Raw genomic sequence first — 14,305 nt, forward strand, 5'->3', positions numbered from 1 at the left:
TAACTTTCGCCAAGTAAAATATGAAATTGAACAGAATTGAGACAAAATTTAAAGTTATTTTGAAATTTATCAATGCACTCGCCATAATTAATCTTGTATGGAAATAATGTCACTTTTAGACATAAATGGACAACATTCAGAATACATTGGAAAAATCATTCACATTTAGATTGTAACCAATATTTTTTTGGCAATAATTTTATTTAAAGTTTTGTGATTTTTTAAAATTCATTTGTTAAATTTCAAAGCAAAATACTTTACTTTTTTGCGCTAATTGTTTTACTATTTTCTGAATTTTATTTTTAATAAATATTTTTATTCATTATAATGATTTAGTGCTAAATGTGTGTTTTGAAAAATGCATTACAATTCGTAACATAAAATTAGGAAACGTTTTGCATGTAATAATCGTTTTTTTTCCCATGTGTGGAATTTTACTTATTCAGAATACTGTAAAATCATTATTATTCGTGGGACACTAATTTTCGTGGTTTTCCTGGATTAGAGGTCTGAATCTGCAAATTCAAGTTCCGGCAAATTTTCAGTTCATCTGCTGTAAGATTATTTTGCATCACATTATTTACATTTTACCTTTTGGAAAAATACTGTCCACAAATTTAAGAACCCACAGAAATGTTCTTCGTAACAAAACCACAAAATTTCATGCCCACGAAATTAAATGATTTCACAGTTACTGACTTATGGAAACTTATAAGCACTCCAATCGCAAACTTCATGAAAAACAATTGCTAAAAATGTTTCTTGATCAAGGTGTCATCTGCTTGAAGTTGGAATGCTTATAAGTTTTGTTTAGTGTTTATACATGTAGATTGCATTTTGTTTGTTTTTCATAATGTGTTCTTAACATTACTCCATCTTACAAAACTTCTATATTGCATATTTATTTCATTATTGGATTTCATTTTCACTGTCAAAATCTTTTTGAAAAGTGTAGCTATAGTTGCCAGATTTCAGCACAACTGATTTGGTTAAAGGACCATCAAAACATTAAACAAAACAAACGTAAACAGTTGAATTAGATTAATCAGTTTTCAAGACATTCAAAGGCTACTCCCTCTTGGAGCAAAAGAAAAAAATAATAATGACAAATAATTCCATCTGACTCAAAATATTGTTTGTCTGTTGTGTTTTTGCCTGTTGTTCAATGACCATTTCTCATTATGCCTTTTTTATATGTCCAAGATAGTAAGCTACAGAATGATGTTTGTTACAATTTTTTTTCATTTTTGAAACTGTTCATCAAAACAGGAATGAAAATTGACTTTCTCATGAGGATAAATTTGTAGGGAGGAGTGTTTTTAGTAAAATATGTAAATAACAAGAAACTGCAAAATGAAATTTGTAAAACTTTGTGTAGAGTGAACTAAATTGATAACCATTTTAAATTTTTACAACATAATGTGCACAAAACTATATTATTTACTTTTTACATAATTGTGTGTGTGAACTAAATTGATAACCATTTTAAATTTTTACAACATAATGTGCACAAAACTGTATTATTTACTTTTTACATAATTGTGTGTAACTCATTTTTTAACAATTATATAAGTGAATAATAATTATATAGATATAATTTGATTTGTAGTTTAAGATGAAAATAATGTAAAGTGTAACATTTAAATTTCATCAACATCCTAAATTAGTCAGTAATTTACATAATTATTAACCCTCAACCTCCTGAATTTGTGAAATGGATTTGCCCATCTCTAAATTTGGAACAGTCCATTTAAAGGCTAAGGGATTTCAATATGGAAATACAAAAAAATACCTACATATAGTATAGAGCTTAGTAAGATTGTAGCATGTGCAGGCTGGTCTGGCTCTTATAATACTGGTGGCAAAGACTAATCATTTTTTGTTCCAGTAGATTGAGGGTTACAATCATATACAAACCTTTCATAATGATTTCTTTACTATAATTGTATAATAGATACATTTTCATTTTATTCGGCTATCATACATTAATCTGTCTTTCCTTCTTTCATTTATTTTTATATCTTTGGTGTAGAAATCTTTCTTTTGTATCAAAAAGTGATAATGTAAGTAGCTATTTATATAAATGATGTAATATTTATCTTAATGTTCAGAAGAACCTCAACCTCAAGAGAGAGAGGAAGAACCAGAAGAACCAAAAAAAGGTAGACAACTGTGTATATTAAAATAATCTCCCTTTGTGTGCTTTTAATTTTTTGTGAAAAGATGGTACATGTGCTCTTTGACACTATCTGTCTTTTCAGGCCTTTATGTTGGTGAGTTAATGAACAGGTGGATAGCTTCAAAATACTTGCCTTAATTCGCCGATTGGCTGTCTAAAAACATACATTTAATTATAGGGAAACACTGTTGAACAAAGTTAAACTAAAATCATATTGTTCCCCTATTGTTCTTTTTTGATATTTTGCTTGTTTTGACTTATATAATTCATAAATGTTTGCTTTTTGAGCAAAATGTTTTCACTTTTGATTGAAAGTTCTTGTTAAATTTCAAGATTTTTAAAGTAAATTTATGAGGGTCTCTTTTTTTGTTTTCATCCATTGTAATTTCTTTATGCCCAAGAAACTTTGAATCATCTTTGTACATCAGACCTTTGTTCATACTTTTTTTAAGGTTATTTTTTTCATGTTTGACATCTTTGTTCAATTAGTTTAAGATTTCATTAGATGATTGTACAAGTTTCGAGTTAATTACCAAAACTAAGATTGTTTAAATTTAAGATGTTTGTACAAATCAGAGATTTTTTATTCCATGCTTTGCACAAGTTTTAGAGTAGCTTACCTCATAATTATGTAAGACCTTTGTGAAGAAATTGGAGATCTATATGCATATTTTGATCAATATACTTTCATGAATTTGTGTGCTTACTTCTCCTCCTGGTGCCATGGCAACACTTGGTTAAGGATTTTATCTTTATATTTCATTAAGCACTGAAAAATATTCACTTGAAACTTTAAGCATGTGTCTTTGGTATCACAATTGTTGGTAATCTTGTAAGAACCACAATTGATTGTGGATTTTGTTTGAATGATTTGCAAGCTTTGGTTTGCAAACAAACGTTTGGTAAGGGCTTTGCAGACTCTTTATTCACTAGTACTGATAAAGTGGTAATTTTGAATTCAAAGCATATGGTTAAGGTCACTGACTGATATTTCTGAGTGGAAGCACTTATGGTAGATTTTTTTGTTGTCAAATTTTGGTGTATTTCATTAAGTTTGTTATCTTTATTTCCTTCTTGTCAAGTGTATAAACAAATTCAAATCTATTTACATGTAATAAAAGGTATTTGTCTTCAAGATTTTCTTTTAGCTTTTGATTAAAATCTGTTATTTCTTTAATTTTATGGGATCTTTGTGAAGTATCAGATCTGGCTTTCATATTTTGTTTGGACTTGAGACCTTTGCATTATAGTTTTGCATAATATATTGATTCTTTTTGAAATTCCTTGGTTGAATTTTAGATCTTTGTATTAAAAAGTCCTTTGTGTTCAATTCATTGAAATGGAAAACATTAATTTGCATCATCAGTTTATTGTTTGTAATATATCTTTTATACCATCATGTTGCTTTCCGTGGAACCTTAATTTATGTTCTATAATGCAATATTTATATTTATAATACACTATTAATGTTCTATAATACAATATGCTTTGTTTGATATATTATAGACAAACAATTGTATGTTAGTTGCATGCTTTTTCTCCATGTATATAACCAGATTACCTTTGTGAGGGATGTTTGTACACAATTTTATTGCATTTGAAGGCAGTATAAGTGTATTTTGTGTTCTAAATTTAGAAAATAAAGCAGCATGCTGTCAGATTTATGCTAATTTTCATGAAAATTTTGAAAATATATTTGAAACTAAAATATTGTGAACAAAGAAAGTATTTAATGCATTGCAAACAACACTTACAATCCATGTAAATAACATAAAGGAGGTCAATATATGCAAAAATAGCCCTTACTGCATTAGTCATGCAGAAGAACAGTGACATAGAAATATCATGATAAGTACGCAAAACCAGTTATTAATTGCACGTAAATTCTTACTTGAATCTTGAATCTTTTCTTAAAATCTTAGTACATGTTTACAAAGTTTGATTATCTTCAATAAATGGAAGAGTAATTTTTTTGCATGTTGTAGCAAATTTTGTACATTATCACTGATGTAAAGAATGCATAATTGATATACATACATTGCATGACAGTGTGGGGGGTGTTAAACATGTCAGACTGTAATCTGAGATTGCTGGGCGCTAAGGTTCAACTTCACTCAGGGGCAAGCCATTTTCTAAGAGCAAGAAACTTTACACTCATTACTTGAGTACTGGTTGGTTCCAGGAAAAAATTTGAGATTAGATTCAATATAAGCTTATAGCTTTCAACACAATCAAACTAAAATGAATTGGTATAACTTAGGTATTACTTAGATACATGTAATTACATGCATTAACATAAAATTAACTTGCTTTTAATGTTAGGTATGCATAAAGTCAAGTTGTGTAAACACAAAATTTCATGTTACTTTTTCAATTATCAATTGTAATAAATTATTTATAACTCAAACCATTATAGATGTAGAACCTTCTAGTTCGCCTGAACCTCAAAACGAGGTTGTCCTACAGGCTGAACAACCGAAAGAACCAGAACAACAACAACAACAGGAAGAGGAAATACCGAAACCAGGTTCATCCAAATATAGCCTTGAACTTTGACATTGTATTACTCTGACCTTGACCTTGTTTTTCTTGCATTTTATTACACATATGAATGTAACCATAACATATATACTTGTGTATATTTATTCATAACTTTACTTTTGAGTTTTTTTGTGATTTAAAAAGATTGTTTATATTTGACTTTTATGCATGCTGCATTTAAATCATCGATCATCAAACCGAGTCAGAAAAATGCCTTTATTTCTCACCATATGTAACCAATGAATTTCCAGTGTTTGCAACATGTAATCTTCCATTCTATATCAAGTGGATCCAATCTTATCAGTTTAGCCTTGTTTTCATTTTTGAAGACCAAAGAATTCCATATCACAAAAGATAAAAGAGTTAGTTCGCGTACAATATTGTTTTCAATTTAGCCTCGTTTTCATTTTCAGAGTCCAAAAAAGTCTTATCCATATTGTACAGGAAGTAACTCTGCCTACCCTAAAATGTTAATTATTCTTTTAGGACTTCTTTCTGTTACATGTATGAGAGGCTTTTTAAAATTCTTTCAGAGATTTAAAATAAAATTGACTTTTAAAACAAACATTGTCTTAACCATCAAAATGAATGCATGCTTTGTATCCTTTTGATATTTTTTGTCTTTATACTAGGACATGTATTGGATTTTTCCTGTTTCTATCATTAAACTGTTTTATATTTACTGTGCATGGATTGTAGTTGTTTTACTATTGCTTGAATGTTTTATATTCAACTTTTCTTGAAAATAGTGTTTATCATTTCATTTAGTAGAACATTTTTCTTGACATTGACTTGAATATGAGATCACATTGACTTGATATTGGAATGACATGAACTTAATTTGCATGTGATATTAATTTGACATTGACTTGAATTTGAGATCACATTGACTTGATATTGGACTGATATGGACTTAATTTGCATGTGATATTAATTTGACATTGACTTGAATTTGAGATCACATTGACTTGATATAGGACTGATATGGACTTAATTTGCATGTGATATTAATTTGGCATTGACTTGAATTTTAGATCACATTGACTTGATATTGGAATGATATGGACTTAATTTGCATGTGATAGTAAATTGACATTGACATGAATTTGAGATGACATTGACATGATATATTGAATTAATATGTATGTACATTAAAATGATGTTAACTTTAAGCTTGCCATCTACCTTTTGCTGACTTCATGAACTTAGATGTGCAATTGGCATGACTTTGAGATGACACTGGCATGTCACTGACTTAAGTTAGATGTGACAATTGCATGACTTTAAATGGCATTGATTTTGACCTGGCATTGGCATGTTATTGACTAAAGTTAGAATGATGTGACAATGGCATGACTCTAAATGACTTTGACCTGACATTGGCCTGTTATTGACTTAAGTTAGATGTGTAATTGGCATGTCACTGACTTAAGTTAGATGTGACAATTGCATGACTTTAAATGGCATTGACTTTGACCTGACATTGACCTGTTATTTACTATAGATGATATTGACATGACATTTACTTCATTGACCTGATATTGATTTTGATGTAACATTGACTTGACTATGAGATTCCTATGAAATCATTGATTTGATTTTTTGACAACATTCACCTGACATTCATATATATCATTTCAGATCTTAAATAAAGAAACCCAAATGTTTAGCATATATATTCATTACACATATATCATTTTATATTGTTTGAAAAGAATGACCGGATTAGAATCAATATTTTAAATTCATGATTTTCTTAATTGTTAAATATTGAAACGTTTTAGTAGATAGTGATTATTAATTTCTACAGAAGAGTAATTTAAAACATTATTATACATTGTTATCATGTCATAAATGTACTAAACATTGATTTTGTAAAAGGATACTAATGTACATTCATAAAATCTGCAACAAAATATATGTTATACTTTTTTTATACTTTTAACATTGATATGTTCTTATAATAACTTTTGGAAACATGCATTTATTATTTTTCAGCACAGTTTGAGACCATCTTTATAAAAATGTTGGTTTGCCATTACTCAGCTGTAACCTTAATTGTGACTTTTTGATATTTTGTGGCAGTCTTGATTCTTTCTATGTCACATTACGTTTAAATTCTGGCTAGCCAGCAAAGTCTTACAAGGCTTTATAATTCAGTTAAATTTTAGGGAAAAAAATTTTTGAATCTCTTACAATAAAATTTTAGATTTAACAAGAGCAAAGAAAACCAAAATTGGCAGGGAAAAAGAACATATTACTTCAATATTAAATTGTTTTTAACTCATTTATCTCAAAGAAAATATAATATAAACACTGAGTATATAAATAGTAATTGCAAACTTATATTATGAAAATAAGGATGGTCAAGGATAAGATATATCTGTTTAAAAAACACTTATTATTAAATTTGCAAAACCTATGTTGTACAATTACATGTAGTACTAAGTTCTTAGTAGAATATTTACAGCTCATAAGGATTTATAGTCTTTTATAATAAAGAATAGACATGTGATATATTAACAGCGTTATTTATTTGGTCTGATTACAGAACAAACAGGTGTAGATGAAGGTGAAAGTCCCAGAAAAACATCTCCTGAACCAACAACAGACACAGACAGAGAACAAACAACAACAGACAAAGAACAAACAGATGATGAAGGTAGGTAGTTATTTTATGTAGTAAAAAATGGGTATAAATAATTATATAGAGATATGGTTATAAAATTGCTTTTCTTATACATTGTTGTTTTAATTAGCTCGACTTTTCAAAGAATCGTGAGGGCTATTGTACTCAACCTTACATTGGGGTCACACTGAAGTTTTTGTGTGCAAGTTGATATCTGGAATGGGTTGAAACTTCACACACTTATTGTAGAGCATAAAAAAAGAGGTCACTGTCCCAGGAACATAGCTCTCACACAGATTTTGACATGGAGTTAAAGCTTTATTTAACTAAGAAAATTACATTATCCAAGCTTTTGTTTTACTATCAAACACTTGGAATAGCCAAGGGGACTTCTGACAGCTCTTGCTGTCAGTCCAGTTTTGTTAATCATTTGGTTAAGGGCATGTGCTACTTTTAGGGTTGATTTGTTATGTAAGGCATCAGGTAGCTCTAAAATGTATTGTGTCACGTAATGGGCAAGTGGGGGATGGAGGAGTGGGTAGCCACTACTGGTCAGGTATCAGGGCCTAAAATGATTCAGTTTGCAAGCAGACTTCAAATTACTTGCCCTTTATGGCTGTCAGGTTTTGACACCTTTGTGTTTCAAAATCATCTTTCCTGCTTTGGTGCCAGATGAACTAAATTGCGAGTGTGCGCCATGAAACCATACCAACAAAACAGACAATTGATATTTTCCTTCACCAAATGATGATGTAAACTATCAGTTTCATTAACAGTGTCAAGTATTTTGTAAGAATATTCAGAGATTTTTTATATTAATGTATTTTATATTTTCAGCACAAAAACAAGCTTCTTAGAAGTGAAGAAAGAAAGAAAAACACATCATGAAAAAAACAATTCTTAAAAGTTAAGAGGGAAAAACCCACATTATGAAAAAACAACTAAAATGATGAACGTTTACAAAGTAAAGCATGCAGGAGTGAAGGAAAAACCACAAACCTATAAACAACAAAAATGATGAGCAACCAAAATGACAAACGTTTACAAAGTTATTAATGTATAAATAAAGAAGACTTTTACTGGACTGCAATTTAATCCTACTGCCACTGACAGTAAATACAGACATTTTATTAATTGATGTTATTTAAGCTATTGGTTAAATCTGTCAAATTAGTGTTAACAGTAATTTTTATCAATTTACATATAGACATGTATATAGATATGTTTATGATATGAAATTTACTTTACGCAATTAGAAAAATGTTAGTTTTATACTACGCAAATTAATTAATTTTCTAATTTTAGTAAGAAAATTTTCTTCACACTATTAATGTTATGTTCAAATGCCATTTATCAGTTTAATTATTATTCATTTATGCATAAAAATCTTATGAATAATTCATTAACATTGTGATAAATTTTTGAAATAAAAAGTGCATGAATGAAAAACAAAACAAATATGCATGAAATAAATATATTAATTTTAATAACAGTTAAAGCAGCTTGCTTGCAGATTGATGCTAAATTTCGGGAAAATTTTGTAAATGTATTTAAAAGTAAAATATTGTGAAAGAACAAAGAAAATAATTTACACATTTCAAAGGGCACTCACAATCGATGTTTATTACCAAAAAGAGGTCAAAATATTAAAAATAGCCCTTATTGTGTTAGTTACATAGATAAATATTGCAAAAACACATATAATTTTACTTGAATCTTGAATCTTTTTACTTTTATTTAAATCTTAAGTTTCTGAATTTCTTGAAATATTTTCGCTCATCTAGCATGCAGCTATGTTTTATAACAATTGATTTAATTTAGTCTATGCATATTTTGATATTTGTTCAGTAATTATAGCCATAAAATTTTTTAGTGAATGCGTTTTAGTAATGGATTATTTATTTCAATTTCAATTTTAAACTTTGTTTTCTTATTCAGAAACTATTTTAGTATTAGTACATAGACATTTTACATCTATGTTGTGATAAGTTTAAGTTATTTTATTGAACAGAAAGATTTTGATATTGATGCTTATAATTCAAAGATATAAAATAGATTCCAAAAAATTACAAGTTATTCTTGTTTTTGTTAACGGTTGTTTGAGAATATACTATTATTCTTTCCAAGGAATCTCAAACGTTTTACATTTCCTTTAGGCTAGGACATAATATGTAATGTTCCCAGCTGTGAGAAATGGCTGAGACCTAACATGTTTTAAGTTGGAACAGAATAGAACAGAATATTTCTTTTTCTGGACTTGAGCAAAGCTCCTAGTCTACGAAAATAATTATTACATAATCAAAACGCAAATTAAGCAGGTCTTACATGTACAATAATGTAGAGAGAAACAAAATATAGACAATAAGAGTGGTAAGGTTTGTTTCTTTGTTTTACGCCGATTTTACACAAGTGTGGTCATATATTTTGGGTCGATCCATCTGAACGGCTTTCCTGGATAACTAACCAGTAAAGTAATTATCCAATTTCTCTGCAATTGACGGACTATTAATCCCGTAGGATTTCTGAATCGGCGGCAAAAGTTGAGAGAGAACTGACCATATCGTCATCGCCCGTGGATCGGACCAGCGACCCTTAGTTTATAAATCCAACGCGCTCCATATATATCGTATTTTAAGGCGTTAAAAGCTCCACACCCCACGTGTCTGTGGATTCAACACGTACTGGTTAGTTCCAGGCTGGATCGGAAAGGGTCAGTTACGCTTAAAACTTCATGCTCAGTCGCGATAAAATAAAAGTATTTGAAGTAAAATATTTAAATAAACAATGATTAACGATGATTTATCGGTAAAAAAGGGCTGAGCTTTATTAATTTCTTTTTTACAAATAAAATTAAGTTGTTTCCTTTAAGTAAAATGTAGTGACTGTTTCAACAAGCTATATGATTTCTTGTTAACAATATAACTATAATATCAATCTATAATAAATGTTTCTTTGGAAATTTTGTATTACTTAATAGTGGATTATTCCAAGTTAGCAAACCCCCGAGTACCCTTTTTACAAAGTTCATACCTACTTTGAACGATGTATTGATAAATTTCATGTTGCATTTTATAGCACGGCAGTTAGGATCATTATTTCAGAAAACAACAACGTTTTGAAATATCTTACTTTATTACTATTTTTAATTATTTCTGAGACTATAAATACAATATTTTCAACGAATTTTGCATATATTTTGTACTAATTTCGTGTAAACACCTTCCATCATCTCGGCATATTCTGCACCACACGGCTTTAATTGTTTGTCAACTCGGCATCGGACAGATGATCGGAATTCGTCACAATATTGTTGTTTATGAAGACCATTTTGTACTGCCATAGAGACATATGCCATAATACCATACATTCCTCCGTATGGACAGCTGTGGGTTTCAGACTGACTTTTTGTACACATAAAATTGTCTGTTACTAAGGTATTATTAGAACAAAATATACCCATAGCCGTTGAAAAATTGTCAAGGTCAATATAGTGTTTAAGAAGGTCGTCAATCGGGCTAAAGCTGCGATTTACTAACAATTTCACACATGCTGTATAAGTATCAATCTTGTCACAGAAGCGTCCATAGCTTTCAGCGTGAACTATTTTAGCTCGCGTAGCATTAACAATGTTTGGAAGTGATTGGTCGGAAGGAGGAAATAACATTGATAAAGCGTCTTGGTGTAAGTAGTTCCCACATAAGAAAATAGCAGAGTCGAAAATGTCCTTAGGTTTTTCGGTTGTCGTCGAAGGAGTCGTGTTGCTAGCTGGTGCCGCCAAAGCTGTCACAGAAAGTACGACCGTTCCAATGAATGTTCTCAGCATGTTGGCTATGTTCCGTCTTTACTGCACCTTTAAAGTAATAATGTTTAAAGGTTAATTAAAATGTACATTAAAGCAGCACGCCCTAACAGTTAGTAAATGCATTTTTTGTTGTTGATGTTCTTATGAGTAAAAAATAGTTAATTGTGCAAATAATGTTGTATAACATATCCTAACTCATTTATTATTATCATACATAATTTGTATTTCATATTCAGACGTGCCAATTTAATGGCTAGAGAAAACAAACGACATTTTTACTTTGTCAACTTTATAATAAGATGAACATCACTCTTGAAATGAAGAGGTCGATTTGAGTATGGTTCACAATCGTGGCGCGCGGATGAACATAAAAATGGTTCAATGATTAATTTGGATACGCCTCCATGTTCATGATAATGTTCATGAAAATTTTGAATACTGTATTTTAAAGTATAATATATTGTGAAGTGACGAAAAGGAAGCAATAATGACACTCATAACCCATGTAAATTCCCAAAATGGGGTCAAAATATGCAAAAATGGTCGTTACTGCAATAGAAACGCAGTAGAAATAAAGTTACAAATACTGAGAAAAAAATCAATTAATCGCACATAACATGTAAATTATTACTTGAATATTGTATCGTTTTACTTTTACTAAAATCTTAGTACATTTTTCTTTTCTTTATTTATTTGCTAATTTGGAGGCATGCATCTTTAAAATGGTAGTAATGACATATGGATGACTAACGAAGTTTTATCATTTAGGTCGAAGCGACATTAAGATACGAGTAGATAATTGTACCGCTTTCTGATTCTAATAGATCTTAATTAACCTAATTAGATGAGCTTGATTTGTACAATAACAAATCAGCAATTTACATATGTGTACATTTTGTAAATGTGCAATTAACCTAATACGATTTGTTAGACAAATAGGCAAATAAAAAAGACGTTTAGGACAATAAAATAAATGTTTATATCATTAACATTTAAAGCAGCATGCCTATAGCTTCATACTAATTTTTAAGAAAGAAAATGTATCAATGTACCAAAAAGTAAAATATTGTCATGTGAACAAAGAAAGTAATTTAGACACTGCAAACGGCACTTTCAATCCATTCCAATTACCAAATAAAGGTACAAATATGCAAAAATAGCACTTCTTACGTTAGTCATACAGTATAAAAAGGGTAAATCAGTTTTCATTGCATATAACATGTAAATCATTACTTGAGTTGTGAATAAATTTACTTATTTAAAAATCTTGTATTTTTTTCTCAAAGTTGTTTTTCGAAAATAAAAAGAATAAAAAAAGACTTATCTTGAGCCATGTGTATCAATTTACAAAAGAGGATATGACAACTGAATTAAATCTTATTGTCTACTCACCTTATGATTAAATAAACTTGCGCCTTGTTCTGTTCTGTTGTAAAACAATAATAATCTACAAGCCAACATCGGTGTATATATACTTAGTTAAACCGGATACAATTCGTTATCAAAGTTGTTTTGAAAGATAAAATACTTATTGCGAAATTGATAAACCGCATATGATAATAATGTGCAATCATTCTACGAAGTCCGATACACTTCCTTACCTTTATAAAGGTAAATAGGTACAGCATTGTTTGTTTGCTGAAATAAAATGAAACGGGGATGTTAGAAATATTTTTCCTGGTGTTCTCTTAAAAGTTGTGTACTTTCCATTTAATTAACTTTTTTAACTTGAATATTTAAATATCAACTTATGTTTTGTTTATTTTACTAATCTTTAGTTTTTATCCATGTAGCAGTGCGTTTATGACTTAAAAGTACATTTGAGCCGCGTCATGACAAAACCAACATAATGTGTTTGCGACCAGCATGGATCCAGACCAGCCTGCGCATGCGCGCAGTCTGATCAGGATCCATGCTGTTCGCAGTCATTTTCTCTACTTGTTATACGGTTTGTAAGCGAACAGCATGGATCCTGATCAGACTGCGCGGATGCCCAGGCTGGTCTGGATCCATGCTGGTCACAAACCCACTATGTTGGTTTTGTCGTGATACAGCTCATATAATTATTCTGACAATAACTAAGTAAATTATTGAAATTAAAAGGACTTTACAGCAGTTTTTTGACACACGACGGGACTGGGATTTTTTTTCGAGATTAATGTTTTATTTGATGTTAATCTATATCGACAAGTTGTGTGCAAGAATTTCAGCACATTTTTTCTCTTCGTGGCTTTTAAGAATACGTATTCTTATTGTGGGAAATTACTCAAAATTGATTAAAATCGGACTGAGAAAAGCAAATAAAAAAATAAATAAATAAATAAAAAATAAATAAATAAAACGTTTTTTCAATTTATTTCTTAGTATACAGCGCAACCTCCAGTTAGCAGACGGACACTTTAAAATTGGCCTTTGTAGGGAGGTGGCTGATGCTAACTAGGTTTGTGTCACGGATGAAACTTTTATTGCTGTTAATGTAATTTAAAAATGTATGATTGTAGAGTAGAGAAATAACAAAGACAGGACCACTGTAAAACGAACGCTACGTACTTAAAACAAAAACAAAAACAAAAGGAAAAACAAGGTGGAATGATCAAGTACATTGTAATGGCTTAGAAAGCAATATAAGGCTCATGATAACAAGAAGCCCACATAAAATGGTCGCTATTTTGGACCGGCGAATTATTCTGTAAGTGTTTAAAGTCTAAAAGACCCCATATTCTTACAGTCTCCCGTTCAAACACCATTTGTCTGATTCCGTTGCAGAATCGTTTTTTGCACAACTTTGGAGAGTCTTCTTTGCACAAAATGAGGACCAAAGCCCTAACCCAAGCGATATGTCCGTGAGATTTCCGCGTGGCATGGTCATTTTTGGGACCGGCGATGTGTTCTTTGTCTATATAAAGTCCATAAAATACACCAACCGTTAAGACACTATTTGTCTGAATCAGGTGCAAATTCGTATTTGTACATCTTTGGAGGGTCCTCTTTGCACAACATGAGCACCAAAGCCCTAATCAAAACAATATTTCCGGGAGATTTCCGAGTGGCATGACCATTTTTTGGACCGGCGATCTGTTTTATCCTCTTTATAAAGTGCATACATTTTCGTAAAAATACCCCAACATATTCTAAAGCCAACCGTTCACGCACC

General features: G+C 30.3%; 2 protein-coding genes across 14 annotated transcripts in view; one reads left to right on the forward strand and one right to left on the reverse strand.

Annotated features, from left to right (window-relative positions):
* LOC132714393 (outer dynein arm-docking complex subunit 4-like) overlaps positions 1-8,246 on the forward strand; it is a 31,607-nt gene extending 23,361 nt beyond the window's left edge. For 6 of the 13 annotated variants that reach the window (XM_060697259.1, XM_060697258.1, XM_060697262.1 and 3 more), the window contains 4 exons: positions 2,112-2,162; positions 4,596-4,706; positions 7,272-7,382; positions 8,187-8,246. In XM_060697259.1, coding sequence (XP_060553242.1) covers positions 2,112-2,162; positions 4,596-4,706; positions 7,272-7,382; positions 8,187-8,206 — 293 coding nt within the window. In that variant the 3' untranslated portion in view covers positions 8,207-8,246. The remainder of the gene's footprint in view (positions 1-2,111; positions 2,163-4,595; positions 4,707-7,271; positions 7,383-8,186) is intronic. The other 7 variants (XM_060697263.1, XM_060697268.1, XM_060697269.1 and 4 more) reach the window with 3 other exon arrangements.
* Positions 8,247-10,462: 2,216 nt separating this feature from the next.
* On the reverse strand, positions 10,463-12,642 carry LOC132714395 (uncharacterized). The gene is made up of 2 exons (XM_060697273.1): positions 12,544-12,642; positions 10,463-11,199 (listed from the first exon to the last, which is right to left on the reverse strand). Exon 2 carries the CDS (start codon positions 11,170-11,172, stop codon positions 10,525-10,527), a length of 648 nt encoding a protein of 215 aa, XP_060553256.1. The 5' UTR covers positions 11,173-11,199; positions 12,544-12,642; the 3' UTR covers positions 10,463-10,524.
* Between the last annotated feature and the right edge of the window lie 1,663 nt (positions 12,643-14,305).

This window comes from Ruditapes philippinarum, unplaced genomic scaffold (assembly GCF_026571515.1).
Source record: "Ruditapes philippinarum isolate M1 unplaced genomic scaffold, ASM2657151v2 ctg2486_1_1_1_1, whole genome shotgun sequence".
Taxonomy (NCBI): domain Eukaryota; kingdom Metazoa; phylum Mollusca; class Bivalvia; order Venerida; family Veneridae; genus Ruditapes; species Ruditapes philippinarum.